The 18,790-nt window shown below is 33.4% G+C and overlaps 1 protein-coding gene across 1 annotated transcript in view; it reads right to left on the bottom strand.

Annotated features, from left to right (window-relative positions):
- Nucleotides 1–18,790, bottom strand: part of ADAMTS19 (ADAM metallopeptidase with thrombospondin type 1 motif 19) — a 244,675-nt gene that overhangs the window by 153,312 nt on the left and 72,573 nt on the right. The window contains exon 7 of the mRNA XM_076008346.1: nt 18,721–18,764. Within this exon, the coding sequence (XP_075864461.1) occupies nt 18,721–18,764 (44 nt within the window). The remainder of the gene's footprint in view (nt 1–18,720; nt 18,765–18,790) is intronic.

Raw genomic sequence — 18,790 nt, 5'->3', positions numbered from 1 at the left:
AAGGTAATTCTAACCTTACACACTGACTTAGAAAGTATCCTTGTTATTCTATTTTCTGACAGAGATAATGTAGAATTTGTATTATTTCTTATTTAATTAATCATTGACACTTCTTTAATTTCATTCATTCTTTAATTCACCGCTGCAACTTCCTGGTGCTGGAGATTTCATTTTTGGCATGGTTTTAAGCTACAAACTCCAATTCTGTGGTATTTACAAGACTATTCAGGGTATTTTACCTTGGATAAGTTTTGTTAGTTTGTGGTTTTCAATGGTCCATTTCATCTAAATTGCCAAATTTATGTCATAGAGCTATTTTTATTATTCCCTAATGATTCTTTTAATGTTTGTGTGGTCTATAATGATCTTTACCCTTTTATTACTACCATTAGTAAACTGTTCTTACTTTCTATTTTTCTTCAAACTTGCTAGCAGTTTAAAACTTTATTCATAATTCTAAAAATCAGTTTTGTTTCCATTGATTTTCAATATCATTTTTCCATTTTCATTTCATTGATATATGGTCCTATTTTTATTATTACCTTCTGCTTGATTTGAGTGTGTTATTTTGCTAGTACTTCCTTTTCAGTTTTTCTGGGTAAAAATTTAGATTATTGATTTGAAAACTTTTTCTTTTATAATAAAAATATTTAATCCTATGCATTTCCCTCTAAGCACAGCTTTTTCTGCATCCCCAAAAGTATGTATTTTCTTTTCATGTTTGTTCAGTTCAGAATATTTTCTAATTTCCCTTAAAATTTTCTTTTTCTGTAAATTATTTAGAATTATGTTATTTTCCAAATAACATTATCTTTTTGTGATTAATTTCTAGTCTAGCTCCTTTATGCTCAGGAATATGTTATGTATGATTTCAATTTCTTTAAATTTGTGAAGGTTTGTTTTATGAGCTAGAAAATATTCTCTCTTGGAAAAATGTCCTTGTTATCTGAAAAGCATGTGTTTTGGGTATTGTTGGGTGAAGCAGTATAAATATTAGCAAGTGATGTTGTTCAATTTTTCTATATTCTTGTTGGTTTTATGTGTACTGGTTCTATCAATTACTGAGAGGAGCACTGCCATCTCCAAATATAATTATGCACTTTTTCCTTTTAGTTTTGTCACTTTTTACTTCATGAATTTGGAAAATCTATTACTGAGTAGTGAAACATTTATATCATCTTGATTAACTGTTTTATCATATAATGTTCCTCTTAATTCCTGGTAGTTTTCTTTGTTCTAAAATCTACATCATCTGATATAAAGACAGCCATGTGAGCACATTTTAGATTTTATCAGTTTTTCTGTGGCATATATTTGGCATCCTTTAACTCTGAACCTACTTGTTACAGTTGAAGTTAGTTTTTGCAGACAACAAAGATGTCTCTTTAAAAATCCATTATGTTGATCTCTCTTTTAATTGGTAAGTTTAAACTATTTATATTTATTATAATTATAGACATGGTAAAATTTAGGTCTAACATTTTGTTATTTGTGTTTTATTGATATTGTATGTACTCTCTGTTTTCCTTTCTTTTGTTTCCTTTCCTGTCTTGTATGCACTCATTTGAAGACTTTTTAGTATTCCATTTTCATTTACTTACTGTTTTCTCACTTTCATGTTTCTGAATATTTTCTTTTTTTTCTGAGATAGGCTCTCACTCTTTTGCCTAGGCTAGAGTGCAGTGCCACCATAATAGCTCACAGCAACATCTAACTCCTGGGCTCAATTAATCCTCCTGCCTCAGCTTCCCAAGTAGCTGGAACTACATGTGTGCACCACCACATCCAATTGATTTTTTTTTTCTTGTAGAAATGGGGTCTTGCTAAGTTGTGCAGGCTGATTTTGAACTCTTGGACTCAAGCAATCCTCCTGCCTTGGCTTCCCAAAGTGCTAGGATTACAGGCATGAGCCACCATGCTTGGCCTGAATACTTTTTTAGTGGATGTTTCCTATAGGTTTTATATTACACATATTCAATTCATAATGTCCTTATTTTACCTTTATTTCTAAAAGATATATTTTGAAAAAATGTAGAATTTTAAATTGGCAATCCTTTTTTTTTAGCACTTTAAAAATGGTGTGTCACCTCCTTCTGGATTTCATGGTGTGTCATGTGAAATTAGAAACACTGTTCCTATATATAAAACAGATTGTTTTTCTGTTATTTTAGTTTGTCTTTAGCTTTTAACAGTTTGATTATATCTCTGGATGTGCATTTCTTCATGTATTTCTTGTTTGAAGTTTTCTGAGCTGCTTGAATCTGATGGTTAAATTTTTTTGTCAAACTTGAGGAATCTTCAGGTCATATTCTTATTTCTTTCCTTCTTCTGGGACCTGTGATGACTACTTGTCTGGTCCCTGAGGCTCTGTTGATATTATTTGCCCAATCTTTCTTCTCTCCATTGTTCAAACAAGATTGCTTCTTCTGATGTATTCTTAAGTTAACTGACTCTTTTCTCTGTCATCTGCATGCTGCAATTCAATTTAGCCAGAGAGATTTTTATTTTGGTTATTCTTTTCTTAATTCTAATTTCCATTTTTTCTATTAATTTGTTGAGACTATCCTTCCATTTATTTCAAGAATGTTGGTGCTTACTTGTTGGAGCAGCTTTATAATAAATGCTTTAGTCTTTGTCAGATAATTCCCAAATCTGTTCCAGTTTTTAAGAAAATTTTTATAAAATTTTTACAAAAGTTGGCATCTGTTGTGTGTCTTTTACCAAGCAAATTGAGAGTTTCATATATCTTTATATGTAAAGATTTTAATTGTGTTCAGGACATTTTAAATATTACATGATGGGATATTTAAGTGTTATGAAAAATGTAGAATTTTTTTGGCATAAAATTAACTTAATTGATTCCTGGCTGTAAATTCCAAACTCCTGAGGCTTCTATGTGTTTGGGCTATATTGTCAATTTTCACTGTCAACTTTCAAAGCCTTTGTGTTGTTATTAAAATAGCTCAGTTCTCAAAGAAATTTTAGGGTCATATCCATACATTCGAAGCTTAGAGTTGAAGCTCTTCTCTTTCCATGCGCTTTCTGGTACCTTCCACTTCCTTGCTATTCTCATTTCAGTCCTGATTTCAGACAGTATGAAGGTTAGTTACTCCCCCTGCTGTGTACTTCTTATGATTATGTATGTTTTCAGGTCCAAGTAGAAGGAGTTGGAAACAAAAACCAAGGTGTTTAGCCCACCCGCTTGGGATCAAAGCTTTTCAGATCAGAGAGGAAGATTTATTCAGATTTTAATGGCTTCTTTTTCTTCCACTATTATATGCCCCACTGCCACTATTATAGGATTGTAGAAAATGGGAGATGGGGCAGAAGAGATTGTAGACAATTAAAAAAAATGGTGGGGTTTCCCTTACTTCACGTGAGCATCAGGACCATTCCTGGTCCTTAATTCAGAACTTAAGGGGTCCTCCTAGAGCTTTCTATCTATACGCTTTAATGACTACTTCCAAGTTTGGGCTATATTGAGTCCAGGATGGGGAATACAAAAAGAGAGAAAAATTATAAACTCACTTCTGCTTTGGTGGTACTTCAAATTCTTATCTTCTTCCCAATCAGCCTGTTACTTTTACTTTTAAAAATCCTCAAAAAGCTGTTCCATTCTCCCAAGTTTTATAGCTGCATTCAATGGGAAAGAAGGGTGGAGTGTGTTTACTCCAGTTTACCTGAAACTAGATGGACATAGTTACTTCTCTGCAGAAAAAAAAAAAAAATCCAGCATTTTGTAATTTAAATATAATTACCTATGGAATTCTATTTTTTTCTATAATACAAATTAAACAACTAAATAATCTCAACATCCTCTAGAGTTATTTTGATTTTTCAACTTTATAGGGGCAAGTATTGGGAAGAATACAGCAAATACAAAGAGACAACATTGACAAAAAAGATACTGAAGACCTAGAGCATTGCATTATTTGAAAATCATTTTCTTCTATTTTTATTTATATAATTTCTACATTTTTTGCCATGTAATAATTAATAATATTCTATATATCATAAAAGAAATAACCAACTATACATTTGCTTTAAAATGATATAGGTTATATTAACTAATATATTAGTTATATTAACTAATAATTAAACAAAAAGGAAAAAACCCTGACTTTTTTTTTTTTAATAGAACAGAGAGGATTACTTATTTGTGCATGTGGAGAATCAGAGTGATTATCCAGTGGGATCCAGATATTTTTATATCTGCATTTTATTTATTTTTTAAATTTTTTTTTCCTTTTTTTATTTTCTCCAGCATATTATGGAGGTACAAATGTTAAGGTTACATATATTTCTCTTGCTATTAAATGTCAATTTTCTTCAATACCTTTGCTTGAAAAAAATAATGATATAGAAAAATTTGTACTGAGATCAATATAGGGTCTTATGATCAAAACCATATCATTAAAATTTGATGATACACTTTCTTGTCCCTTCACATCCAGATGTGAAAGAAAAACAATAAGGCTTTTCAGTCACTATTGCAGAGATGTATATAAGCACATCTATGCTTGGAAGCCATGCGGATATAATTATGGAGAAAAAAATTGGCTCAGATTAAAAGGAAGACAAACAGGAAACTTTTTATGGGAATAATAAAAATATGGGAAAATGTTAAAGTTTTAAAAGCATGTGTAAATAGGTTCGTTCTAATCACTACTTTATTTCTAGCACCTACAGCAATCCTGGGAACAGAATAGGTGCTTCAAAGTATCAGAGAAAATTGAATACATGAAAAAGCAATAGAGAGAGGCAGACAGACAAAGAAGTGAAAAGAAAATTATCTGAAATTAAAGAACCAATGAAAATTGAGGAAAAAGGACAAATAGAGTATCATAGTTCATATTATCTCCTAAGTATGTTCCAGGCCTTTTGGATATGAGAATTTGGTACATGATGAGAGATATAACCCTTTATGTACCTGATGTATCTGGGACACAGACCATTATAATGCACCAAGAGCCAATGCCCAGTGGTCATCTGAATTGAAGAAACACAAGATTGGGAGAAATGGTATAGAATCAGCTTTCAATACATGTAGCAAATGCTCATAGGTTTATTTCTAGTAAGTTTAATTATTATCATTGGGAGATTAAGTAATATCTAACTAACAGAAATAACTGTGATGGTTTAATATTTCTGAAATAAATATTTTTAATTAATTTAAAATTCTGATTAAATATAAAAATATCTCAAACATGCTCATCAATAATAGAGTGACCATATGGCTGGTTTGCCTGGGGCATCCCAATTTGTGCTTTTCACCAGGCATAATTACTAGTTATGCCTCTTTTAACTTTTAAAAGTATCTTGGTATGAATTATAAATGATAGTATCACCTATCTGTAAATGGACCTCACAACTCTTCAAAGCTATAGTCATGCCCAGGCCCAGTCTGAATCCTTCAGGTGTTCTTATCTTCTTTGCTGTAGGCCCAGATACTTGCTGCCTTTCTTCTATTCCCAGCTGATGCCACTCAATTTACCTCCTTCGAGAACCAGTGTCTCCACCATTTTCCCTTCTATACTACAGAGCAAGTGCCCTTTTGTTCATCACTGATGAGACAAAGGAAAATAAATATTAAATGTGGAGAAATTGCAAAGATTATTATTGTATTAAGTCCTTTCAAAATCCTCTTAAAAACTTTTCACCTGCTACTGTCCCATTATAAATGATAAACGAAAATCTTGAATTTCTCCCTTCAACTTTTACTCCTTTAAAGAAACCGTTTTCTTCCTTCCGAATCTATCTTCACAGAAGACCGTGCATATACTTTCATCCTAGGTAGACTCATTTTCTTCCAATATATAAGCCCCAATGAATAAGGAATTTGCATCCTTAGTCTGAATTATTTAATAGTTTTCTATTGCTGCGTAAGAAATTACCACAAATGTAGCAGATTAAAGTAATAGCCATTTATTATCCTATGTTTCTAAAGGTCAGATGTCTTGGTGGCTTATATATTGGAAGAAAATGAGACTACCTAGGATGAAAGTATATGCACGGTCCTCTTTGAAGATAGATTTGGAAGGAAGAAAATGGTTTCTTTAAATGAGTAAAAGTTGAAGTGAGAAATTCAAGATTTTCGTTTATCATTTATAATGGGACAGTAGCAGGTGAAAAGTTTTTGCTTGGTGCTCTGCTTAGGGTCTCACAGGGTCAAATCAAGGTGTGTCATCCAGGCTGGGCTTGTAATTACCTACAAGGCTTTAGGGAAGTAGAAGCTTCTAAACTCCTTCGGGTTGTTGGCTCAATTCAGTTCCTTGCCTCTGCTATAAAGTGCTCTCATGGTTAGATTTCCACATCTCAAGGTTAACTGAGGGATTTTAACTACATCTTCAAAATCTCTCCACAGCTCTCTCTAGATTAGTGTTTGATTGAATAAACAGGGGTCAGGAATCTTAGAAGTGCCATCTTTTGAATTCTTTCTACCACATCAAATATATTCCACTCTGATTTCTGACGACAATCACATCAAACACTGAACAGCACTACGTAACAACATACCTCACAAATACAATTACCTCTGGGTATTTCAAACCTGACTGTAGTTTATATAAAGTCACACACACTGAAGGTTGACATAGGCTTCTCGTATGCTTGATAATCTCTTTTTGCTAAAATATATGTCCCACTGGACTGAGTGAATGACAGCCCCAGTGCCTACCTTGAATCCATCACAGAGCTTCACAATGGACTTTGAAAATGGTAAATCCTCAATAAATGTATTCAAACTTCCTTCAATACTTAATTATAGTACTAATCCACTTAGAAAAGAATATTTACATAGAAAAAAGTTAACCTTTTTCTTTTCATAGTCCAAAGGCTTACAAATTTCAAAATATTGCACATTAAACTAATATGGTTTTCACTACAGACAATATAATTCTATCAGAGTATTAGTTGTAAAGATGACTTCAGTAATTGCTTTAGGTATTTTAAGCCCATGAAATTCTCTGTGCTTTAGGTGCAGCAATGCAAGAGAAAATGCCACATTGCTGTTCAAGGAAAATTAAGCTACTTAAGAAATTGGCTTAACCTCTTCTTGTCACCCAATGAAAATGATTAATTCTGCTGAAATGTAGTTTGGAGAATGTATTGGTGTTGGAAAGGGAAGTGTCTGTTGTATAGTGTTGGCATAAACGGGCTATTTAAATCTGTTTTAATGTCTGGTTATGTTTTTTTGGAAATTGTTCCCTATAAATGGTCAGTATGCCTATTTGACAATTTGCAAGTACATAAAACTAGAATATTCAGAAGTATAGATAAGGATAAACTGTATATTTCCCTACTCAAAGACAGGGAAAAATGTTAGTAATACTGAAGCATCTAAGCATCTAAAATATCCATTGATTACCAATCATTCTTAACTTACGGCAGAATTTCTCAAAGAAGATCAAGGCAGAACCCTGGGCTTCCATAAGACCTGTGGGTCCTGCAAGACCTTTTCAAGAGGCACATGCAAGGTCAGAACTGCACTGACATCTGTATGATGGTGTAAAATGGTAGTTACAGTTGACTAACAAATATAGGCAATGGCACCAAACTTCAGTGTCAGTTATTTTATTTTTCAACACCACTCACTCCAAGAGGGAAAAATGTCTATTTCACTTAAAAATGTCCTAAATAAAGCAATAAATTTATTCATTTTATCAAATGATTACTTAATATTCATTCATTCATTCAATACTTAATGAATACTAAATGAATCTGCACCCTGCAGTATATGCAGTTTTAATATTTTGTGTAACAAAAGGCAGCAGGAATAAAGCATTTTGCTACAGACTAAAATATAACATGGCCTCAGTGAAAAGCACTATGCAGTTGTTTGAGTTATAAGCTGAACTAACTGTGCTTTTCATGAAGCACCATTTTTACTTCAAAGAATGTCTGAAAGATAAACATTACTTATTTAGACTTCAAAATCTGGCTGACACTTGCACCAAAATGAACAAAGTGAACTTGTCACTTCACAGAAATCATCTGATGGTAATTTTTTTTTTGTCAATGATAAAATTCAAGCATTTAAGTGAAAATTAGAATATTGGAAAACTTATTTGTCACCCAGAGCTTGACAGTTTCCCAACACTTAAAGTCGTTTCTGATAATACTGATGGTGACATTAACAAATATGATTTCTACATATCTTGTATGGTAAAATGTATCAACATTCAGAAGATTTGCCTACCTCAGTGAACTAGTATTTTCAAAATGACCAATGATTGATGCTAAAAAGCCATGCACAGTCAAAACATCTATTTGACGTGTAAGATGTGCCAATAAATACTAATGTAATAGAGTATGAAAGTTTGTGACATGCTTTCAAACTCCACATTGTCATATCCCACAAACCTATAACACACTACCCCTGGGGTTTTACTGGACTTTCAAACAATAGTCACAATAATCTGAAAATATTTCTTTATTTTTACCAACTATATATTTCTGTAAGGCTAGATTTCCCTCTTACAGATCAACCAAAATAACATGTAGAAACTTCTTACATGTAGAAGCAGATATGAGATTCCAGCTCTCTTCTACAAGCTGGATATACTGGATATAAATAGATTTATAAAAATATAAAACAAAGCCATGTCCCCTATTTTTATTGTTTTGGATAACAGTTAATTTTATAAAAATTATTAAACCATGTTCTTTATGCTATCATTTGATGGGTTTATTATTGTTAATTTAAATAAATTAAAATTTGTTTAGAATTTTCCATCTCAATTTCTAATATGGAAACAATTGATAAATATAACCTTCATAAAAATATATTTGGGATAGATATCCAGTAATTCTCAAAAGTGTAAAAGGGGTGTTAAGACCAAAAGATTTAAGAATCACTGGCTTACAATTTAAACATCTACAGACATAGACAATTTAAACATCTACAGAATAGTTTCTAAAATTACTTATTAATATTTTTTTCTTTTATAATATCTTTGGTTACTTAGAAGTAAAATTATTTTTTAAAAAAACTTGTGGTGTCATCATGTACCAATTCTCAGTGTCACAACATGTGTGATTGTTGAAAAATTGGTTTGTTGAAAAATTGGATTGTTGAAAAATTGGTTAAGCGTAGCTGTAACATGTATAAACATACAATCATGCTTTAAAAATTTTCCTTGGAATTCCATTTCCAGCAGTGAGAAAATTCTGGTTGCAAATCACTTGTACGTGTAAATGCTGGAGTAAAAACACTAAAAAAAAAAAAAAAAATTCTTAAATGCATAGCTTAATTCACAAGTAAGAGAAATCATTCCATGGGCCTAAAGAAAAGAAGGGCAATGCAGAGTTCTGAGCTAGCATTATGTGCTGGTTGCCTATGGGCATTTGCCGAACTCAGGCCCAAATCTTCAGCTATAGCCATCACACTGGAACAAAGATAGTTCTTGTTCAAGGTGAGTCCTCAAAACTGAAAAGTTCTACATAAAGTTAGGGGGAGAAAAATACCATCTACCTCTTCCCCCAATACTAATAGCTAAACCCAGTAAAATGATAGGCTAAAAAAACAACCTTCCCCTGGAAAGAAAACATTGCCATGAAAACTTTGACCTAGACTCTTTTTCTATTTGGTTTTGGGTTTTTTTTTTTTTGGTTTTTTTTTGGACAGATGACATTAAAAGGAATTCAGATTGATAGATGAATTCTCAAGAACGATGGCAGAGGACAGATCAACTAGATCTTTAATGTGCTGGGAAACAAACAAATGTATTCTGAATACTGGGATTCTCGCTTTAATCCAGAATTCTCACTTAAAATATCTTTCAAGACTTACAGTGAAATTAAGATGTTTTCACTGGATAGCCACCTGTAGAAGACTAAAGCAGGACCTACACCTTTCACCTCTCACGAAAATCAACTCACGCTGGATAACAGACTTAAACCTAAGGTATGAAACTATTAGAATTCTAGAGGAAAAAGTTGGAAACACTCTCCTAGACATCGGCCTGGGCAAAGAGTTTATGAAGAAGATCCCCAAGGGCAATCACAGCAGCAACAAAAATAAATAAATGGGACATGATCAAACTACAAAGCTTCTGCACAGCCAAAGAAACAGTCATGAAAGTAAACAGACAACCTACAGAATGGGAGATAATTTTTGCATCCTATGTATCCGATAAGGGGCTGATAACTAGAATATACTTAGAACTCACAAAAATCAGCAAGAAAAAATCAAATAACCCTATTAAAAAGTGGGCAAAGGACTTGAACAAACTTTTCTAAAGAAGACAGAAGAATGGCCAACAAACATATGAAAAAATGCTCAACATCTCTAATCATCAGGGAAATGCAAATCAAAACCACAATGAGATATCACTTAACTCCAGTGAGAATGGCCTTTATCAAAAAGTCTCCAAACAATAAATGCTGGCGTGGATGCGGAGAGAGAGGAACACTCCTACACTTCTGGTGGGACTGCAAACTAGTTCAACCTCTGTGGAAAGCAATATGGAGATACCTTAAAGCGATACAAGTGAATCTAACCTTTGGTCCAGCAATCCCATTGCTGGGCATCTACCCAAAAGACCCAATGACACTCTACAAAAAAGACACCTGCACTCGAATGTTTATAGCAGCACAATTCATAATTGCAAGGCTGTGGAAACAGCCCAAGTGCCCATCAATCCAAGAATGGATTAATAAAATGTGGTATATGTATACCATGGAGTACTATTCAGCTCTAAGAAACAATGGTGATATAGCACATCTTATATTTTCCTGGTTAGAGCTGGAACCCATACTACTAAGTGAAGTGTCCCAAGAATGGAAAAACAAGCACCACATATACTCACCAGCAAACTGGTATTAACTGAGCAGCACCTAAGTAGACACATAGGTACTACAGTAATAGGGTATTGGGCAGGTGGGAGGGAGAAGGGGGTGGGTATATACATACATAATGAGTGAAATGTGCACCATCTGGAGGATGGTCATGCTGGAGACTCAGACTTGTGTGTGCGGGGGGGAATGGGCATTTATTGAAACCTTAAAATCTGTACCCCCATAATATGCCGAAATTAAAAAAAAAAGATTTTTTCAAACTAACAAAAACTTAAGGGTTTGCTAAAAATAGGCCTTTACTAAAGGAAATGCTAATAAATATTGCTTCAGTTAGGAGGAAGGTAAGATCAGAAGAGAGAACTGGGTTGTAAGAGAGAAGGTATAATAAAAACTAATAAAATAATAAATATCTGAATAAACTTAATTGAGTATTGACTGTAGAAAACCATAGTAACATCTTGAGAGTTTAAAAAATAGGAATAGCCTACAGTAACTGCAGGGTATACAGAGTATTCTAATGACCTCATAATCCTCAGAGAAGAAAAAACATTGACTTTGGACTTGGATAAGTTATGTATACATATTTAAATTTCTAGGGTAAACATGTCTTTAGTGCACATAGGATTCTCTTAGATATATGCTTAAGAATGTAATTAATGGTCACAGGTTATACAAATGCCAGTTTTAGTAGATACTGCCAAAAGTTTTCCAAAGTGATTACACCAATTTATATTCCTTCCTGAAGTGGGTAAATGTTTCCATAGATTCACATACTTCTCATCACCTGGTAATGTCAGATTTTAATTGTATCAGTCTTACTGGTACAAATCTCATAGTCTGAATGTTCATTTTTCCTATTACTAATGAAGTTGAGTATCCTTCTATTTTTTTAAATGTACATGATGTATTTTCTTCTAAAAATGGCCTTTAGGGTCTTTTGCCCTATTTGGCATGTCTATTTCCTTGTTTATTTCTTACTTGCTAACTTAAAGAAGTTGTTTTTATGCTCTGGATTCTAATATTTTGTTGATTATATGTGTTGCAAATACTATATATCACTAATTTCAAGATTCACATTATGTCACATTGACATCTTAAAATCAAAAATATCTTAAAATTAAATTTTGTCACATTTTTTAAATTTAATGGTTCATAAAATAATGGTATATCTTGAAATCAATGACAGCTGAAGGCATTTTAAAAATCCATAAAATATAGTATCGTTTCCCTGAGAGAAGTTTGCTTTTTTGTCTATCATTATGATGCCCTTTGATATGCATAAATTTTAAATATTAATATAGTTTTTTAATTGATCAAGTACTTCCTCAATGATTAGCATTTTTGTCTTCTTTATGAAATCTGCCTCAAAAATGGAAAATTGTTTTTCATATTTTCTTCTATTTTTACAAATTTAAACCATATGAGATCAACTTCAGCTTTTGCCTATATGAGTAATCATGTTAACATCATTTATTGAGCAGCGCTTTACCCAATGATGTGCATTATACATCAATTTCCAAATACATGCAACTGCATTTTCTTATTTACTACGTACTATATCTTGATATCTGATAGAGCAGACTCCCCTCTGTATTCTTCCTTCACCAGTGTCTGGTCAATTCTTAGGCCTATTATTCCTCCACACAACGTTTAGAATCAGCCTAACAAGTTCCTTCAAAACTCCTGTTAGAAGTTTTATGGGATGCATTCTACCAATAGATGAATCTTAGGGAAATGGACATTTGTATCACCATGAGTAAGGTTTATCTTTTCATTGACTTATATCTTCTTTATTGAACTGCAATATAGTCTATAATATTCTCCATGTCTTGAGTATTTGTCATTAGACATATTCCAATGCACTTTATTTTTTCCATATATTAAATAGAATTTTAATTAAATTTTTCACTGCCTATCACTGGTATATAAAAACCAATTGGTTATTGTATATTGATTTATCATCTAACCACCTTCCTACACTCTCCTATTCTCCTAATTTAATTCCATAATGTCTGAGTATTTTTCTTTATGTAGACAATCTTATTGTCTACTTTGTTGCAAGGCCTAAAATTTCCAGTACATTGTTGAATAGAAGTAGTGACAGCAGAATCTTTACCTTGCTTCTGATTTTAAAAGGAATGCTTTTAATGCTTCACTCTTTAAAAATGATATTTATGGATCTTTTTGTAAATAATTTCTACTGGTTAGTAAAGTTCTTACTTGTTCCTACTTTTCTAAGAGTTTTTTTTTTATCATGAATGTGTTTTTAATTTTATGAAAGGCATTTTCTTTATCAAAACAAGATCATATGATTTCTATCTTTAATTGGAATATATAGTTAAATTTTAAGATGTACTAATGTTAAACTACCCTTGAATTTCTGGAATAAATCTGGAATAAAATAATGCTAATTGGTTATTTAAAAAATACATTGTGGGACACTATGTGCTAATATTTGGCTTTGATTTTTTTTTTCATTTCTTTCCTAAGAAAGAATGGTTTATCATTTTTTTCTTACACAGTCCTCTCAGGCTTTAGAAAGAAATTCATATGGTTTTAATTTTCCTTTTTTCTATTCTCTAAAATAGTTTGTATAATATTATTGGGATGATCTTCAGTAGAAATTAACTTTAAAATCATCAGATCCTAGTATTTTCTTGAGATGATTTTAATGAATTGCTCCAATTTATTTAATTGTGAAGGGATGATATAGACTTTTGGGGGATTTAGTCTTTCAGCTAGGGAAAATCAACTATAATTAATCATGTTAGTGTTAGCACAGCCTGAGTTTGTTAGTTTACATGTATGTAGATATCATGGCACTAATTTTATATTTTTTAATCTGGTCTCAAGCTCTTCACCAGTTTTTAAAATTAACCACAAAGCCAGAACTGCCATCCCACAGGCCAAGGATTCAAGAGCACCAGGTTCTTTACTTCTTCTCTATAGATGATGGGGGGCGTAATTTATTAGTAAGTGCGATGATTTTCCATGGCTGCTGTAAAAATGATCACAAATTTAGTGGCTTAAAGCATCCAAATTTATTCTCTTGTAGTTCTCCAGGTCAGAAGCCTGACACAGACTTAACTGGGCAAAATCGAGGTGCTGGCAGGGCTCTCAGTGCTCACTTCTGGGGGCTCTAGGAAAGATGCTAATGTCCTTGCTTTTTCCATGTTCTAGAGACGACTCATATTTCTTCACTAATGGCCCCTCCTCCTTCTTTAAACCATCCATGGTGAACTGAATCCTTCCACATTGCATCTCTCTGTGCCTTTCTTCAGTAATCCCATCTCCCTTTGACTCAGAACTTTTCTGCCTCCCTCTTCTGCTTTTAAGAACTCTTGTGATAACACTGGGCATCCCAGGACAGGCCAGGATAATCTTCCCATACTAAGTGAGGTCAATTAATTGACGGCCTTAATTCTGCCTACAACCTTAATTCCTCTTTGTTTCTAACCTAACATCTTCACATGTTCCAGGGATTAGGCCAAGTACATTTTGGGGCACCATTAGAAAGTAAGGCAACTTCACTAGCAATAGCAGCAAATAGATAGTTGTCACTTGCATAATGAATTACACTTTATTTCTTCTGAAATTTAAGTATGCCACCATAGTCCATCCAATCTGAAACTTAAAAACCTTTGAATTAAATTATGACACAATTCTATTAAGCCATTAATCACAAAATGAATCCAAATTTCAGAGATGTTAAAAGGTGAACACATACATATTTTAAAATCAGTATCTTATGGATTAAAACATTTAATAATGTTGTTTTCTTCCAATGTTATATATTCACCTACCAACTTACAAAATCATCTACCTAACTAAATAAATAGGAAGAAGGGTGCAATTGAGGGAGTGGTAAAATCATTTTTACTTTTTACCTTTTAAGTAGCTTTTCAAATATAAGCTTAATAAATAACTACAATTTATCAAATGAAGCACTTGTTTATAAATTCCATAACATTTATCTAGCTCAACTCATTTAAAATGCACAAACCTTTTGACTTAGCAAATGAACAAATTATCTTGTTTTAAAATTAAAATATTAGTAAATAAAAGCTATTTCCAAGTTTATATTTTGCCATTTCCAATTTTATTCTATAACATCATTCCAAGATAATTTCCTCATATTCAGTTTTCTAGCTCTATTTTTATCTACTATAAACGTGTCATGTTATGAAGGAAAGCTGACTCTACGTGCTGCCAGAGTGCAGGGAACGAGAGGGACGGCGGCAGCTGGTGCTTGCCCAGGGCCAATTAACAGCCTGGCTGTGCAGTTGTCACAGTGTTGCAGCATTCCTGGGGGTAGACAACGAAGCCTCTACCTTAAAGGTGAGGAGTCCAAGCTGGAGGTGTTAAATAATGTGCCCACATTCACACAGGTAACAAACAACAGGACCCTGATTTAACTCTAGATGTCTGAGTTCAAAATTCATGATGCATTCAATCTATTTCAGAGGTTTCATCATCTGTAAAATAATAATGATAATAATACTAAAGAGTTCAGATTTTGAGAGAAATAAATGGGATAATGTCCATGAAAGTACTGTTTGAATTATAACACAAAGCATGAATCTTTTAAATGCACTGCCTTTAAAATACAGGCGTCTATCTCCACTTACAACTCACATGAGTAATATAAATTCAAAGCCTGTAAGTGCTGTACTATACCTAGGAGAGTAGGGAAAATTGTCTTAAAGTTATCATTCCACCTCATTTATAAAAATTAATAATTACTAAATTCACTTCTTTCCTTTCTCTTTCCTCTCTCAGTTTTTTGTTATAGTATTCCAAGTGAAATGGTCGGACTTCACATCAGTTATAGATAAAAGAGGGAAAAAGGTACACAATAATTTAAGAAAAGCATCTGACAAAAAATACATGCTTTCATATTATATGAGGAGATTGTAAATGTGTATAAATAAACACATTACTGATTAATCTGAACACTAAATCCCTTTCGCTTTGTTATATTAGAGATTAATAGCTATCAAGATGACTGATAAGCTAAATACAACGTCATTTAATTTTTTTAGCAAGTCACAGAGCAATATACTTGCACTTTCTTTTAATAACAGTAGAGAAGTTATTAATGTTGCTTCATGGTCTTCTTTTTTTTCATAAATGAATAAATGAGCATCAGGGAAGATTTCTATGCCTTAGGCTACAAATAATGTAAAAGCCTCAAACTGCCTTAAATAATAAGCACATACCGGCCCACATATCCAGAAACCCAACCCTTACTCTGGGCCAGGGCTGGCGCTTGCCATGACCCAGCGATGCCATGGGGGAGGGCGCCTTCCACTTCTGCAGTTCCTGCGGCAGACTCACCCCAGGCTGGTTTCCTTTGTGAGTCTAGTGATCTGGGTTGCATTCTTCCTTATTTACATCCAGTGAGGACACACATGAATGAAATCTAACCACTGAAAATGCTCCTTTCCTCAGCGTAATGAGGCAAGCATAGGAAACAGATCATGTACCCCAGCCAGGGCAATGCCATGTACTGACTGGCTCAGGCCTGGGGTTCTAAAATGGCCCTTCCTAGGACAAGCGGACCCGCGCCCATCCCTGGGAGCGCCTTCCCTGCCCCCGCACAGCAGCTGCACAGCGGGGGTGCAGGGGGAGGGTGGCAAGCTCAGTGTCCATTTCTCACAAATGTCGCATGAATCTCATAAATCTCTCGGTATTAATAGGGGATTGGTTCTGGGACTCCTCTGGACACCAGAAATCGTTGATGTTTAAGTCCTTTATATACAATGGTGTGATATTTGCATATATTCTATGTACATTCCCCTATATACTTTAAATTATTTCTAGGTAACTTATAATACCTAGCATTTACACCTAGTGTTTATAATGTAAATACTATGTAAATAGCAGTTATGCTGTATTCTTTTTTAATTTGTATTGTTATTTTTGTTTTTAATTTTTAAATTTTTTTAGCAGAAACGATAGGCGTACACCACCATGCCCAGTTAGTTTTTTCAATTTATTTAAAGGCAAGGTCTCACTATGATGCCCAGGCTGGTCTCAAACTCTTGGGCTCCAGTGATCCTCCCACCTCAGCCTCCAGAGAAGCTGGTATTTTTAATATTTTCCATCCTCAGGTGGTTGAATTCAGGGATATGGAACTCGTGGATATGGAGGGCAAACTATATATGACTCTAGATAGCACAATTGTGTGACAAGAAAGGTTTTGTAGAGTTTGGGAGAAAGAGATTACTCTGACTTGGTTGTTATCTGTCTTGAAGGAATATTTCAGATTTTTACTCTGCTCAAGACTACATAGGAAAAACCCTTTGTCTATATTTGGGCTGGGAAAAAGAACTGTCATAAGATGCAGAGGGTAGAACTAGACTTTAGTTTACCAAGCAGGTGACCACAAGAACCTAAGGATTCAGAAATACGAAGAGATTCAGGAGGGCATGGGACTTTCCAAACCCTACGCCACCGAAATATTTAGAACTGGCCTTATAACCTTTATGTCTAATGGACGGGACAGAAGAGCTGAGAACTGACTATACCATTTTCCTGCCTAACCTTACATGCTCTGATTGTCAGACACATTGTGGTACTTACTTATTCAAATATGCTTTAAATTAGAAAATATATTTTATGGATACTAGATATCACACATATATATGCTATTTTCAGTTTGCAGATTTAGCAAGATGTGACACAAAATCATAATCAAAAGACAAATCGGTTCTCCTCACATAGCGTCTGCATGTGTGCCACACGGAGGCAGGCCACACGGTGGGTGTGGGAGAGCCTGCCTGAGCTGCTGGCTTCTCTCCTGTGCTTGGACAAGGCAGGATATTGATCTGTCCCCATTAAAGAAGGCTTTTAGGGGCAACATAGCTGCTTAAGCAGAAGAAAAGGTAAAAGCTTTACTGGTAATCAAGAGCTTCCATGGCTAGGGAGATGAAAACTATATGTCAAGTTTTAATTTCTGGAGATTCACGCAGGAAAAAGAAAAGAAAATCTTGTTACCTAAGATTTTAAACATATGAAGAGGTTGATGAAAACTTAAGTTAATGGAACTAGTTGGAATTATTTTTTAAATGCTCCTAACCTTATATTCTGATACTATCTCTTTTACTCATTGTTCACCTTACAAAGAACAAATGACACCCCAAAAATGGTTATGTTAAACTACTTCCCTCCCTATAGAAATGAACCCCACATTATATGCTAAAATCAGATAATGTCTTAAATATGCCTTACCGAAAACACCTTTTTTACATACAACTACATGATTTAATATTTAAAATATACATATATATACAAAAATATTTGGTTATATTTGGGTAGGTAAATTTATATTTATATAGATGCATTTTTAAGATATCTAAGCATATATGTGACATTCTATCAAAATTAGAAGAACTGTGGGTTCGTGGATTTGATTGGCTATATGGTTACATTTTAGGGATTTTAGATATGCAATATAAAATGTGGCAAATTTGCTGCTTTATGTACAAAAAAATCCTCACAAGTTGGGCAAAACTATTTTGACAGAATCTGAGAAGAACTTCAAGCATGTATAACTCAAAAACAAATCAGGTATAGAACAAAATAGCCAATAATAATATCATTAACAAATTTTGTCTTGAGTTACCAATAATACTAAAATTTTTTGAACCCATATATCTCTTAGAAACAACAAAGCAACTGAGGATAACCTTAATGCATCACTTAAAAATTATCCTCAATACATAGTTTATACATGTTTTTAAGCTATTTCATTCATAACGGAAGTATTGACAAATGATTAAACATATAAGTAGAAAACATGTAACTCTGACATTTAAAAATATTTCATTAAAACCAGTGTAACACTTTCCTATATCTAAACAAGTAATGTGTTAAAGGCTCCAGAAGTCCCCAAAGTGTAAAATTTTTATAGACACTTACCAACGGTATCACATGGTTCATCTTTGTGTACACAGAAATCTTTCCTTGAAAGAAAAACAGAAAATCAAAG

The sequence above is a fragment of the Microcebus murinus genome, chromosome 11 (assembly GCF_040939455.1).
Source record: "Microcebus murinus isolate Inina chromosome 11, M.murinus_Inina_mat1.0, whole genome shotgun sequence".
Taxonomy (NCBI): domain Eukaryota; kingdom Metazoa; phylum Chordata; class Mammalia; order Primates; family Cheirogaleidae; genus Microcebus; species Microcebus murinus.
The sequence above is the reverse complement of the archived record's forward strand: the minus strand, read 5'-3'. Positions and strand labels throughout refer to the sequence as shown.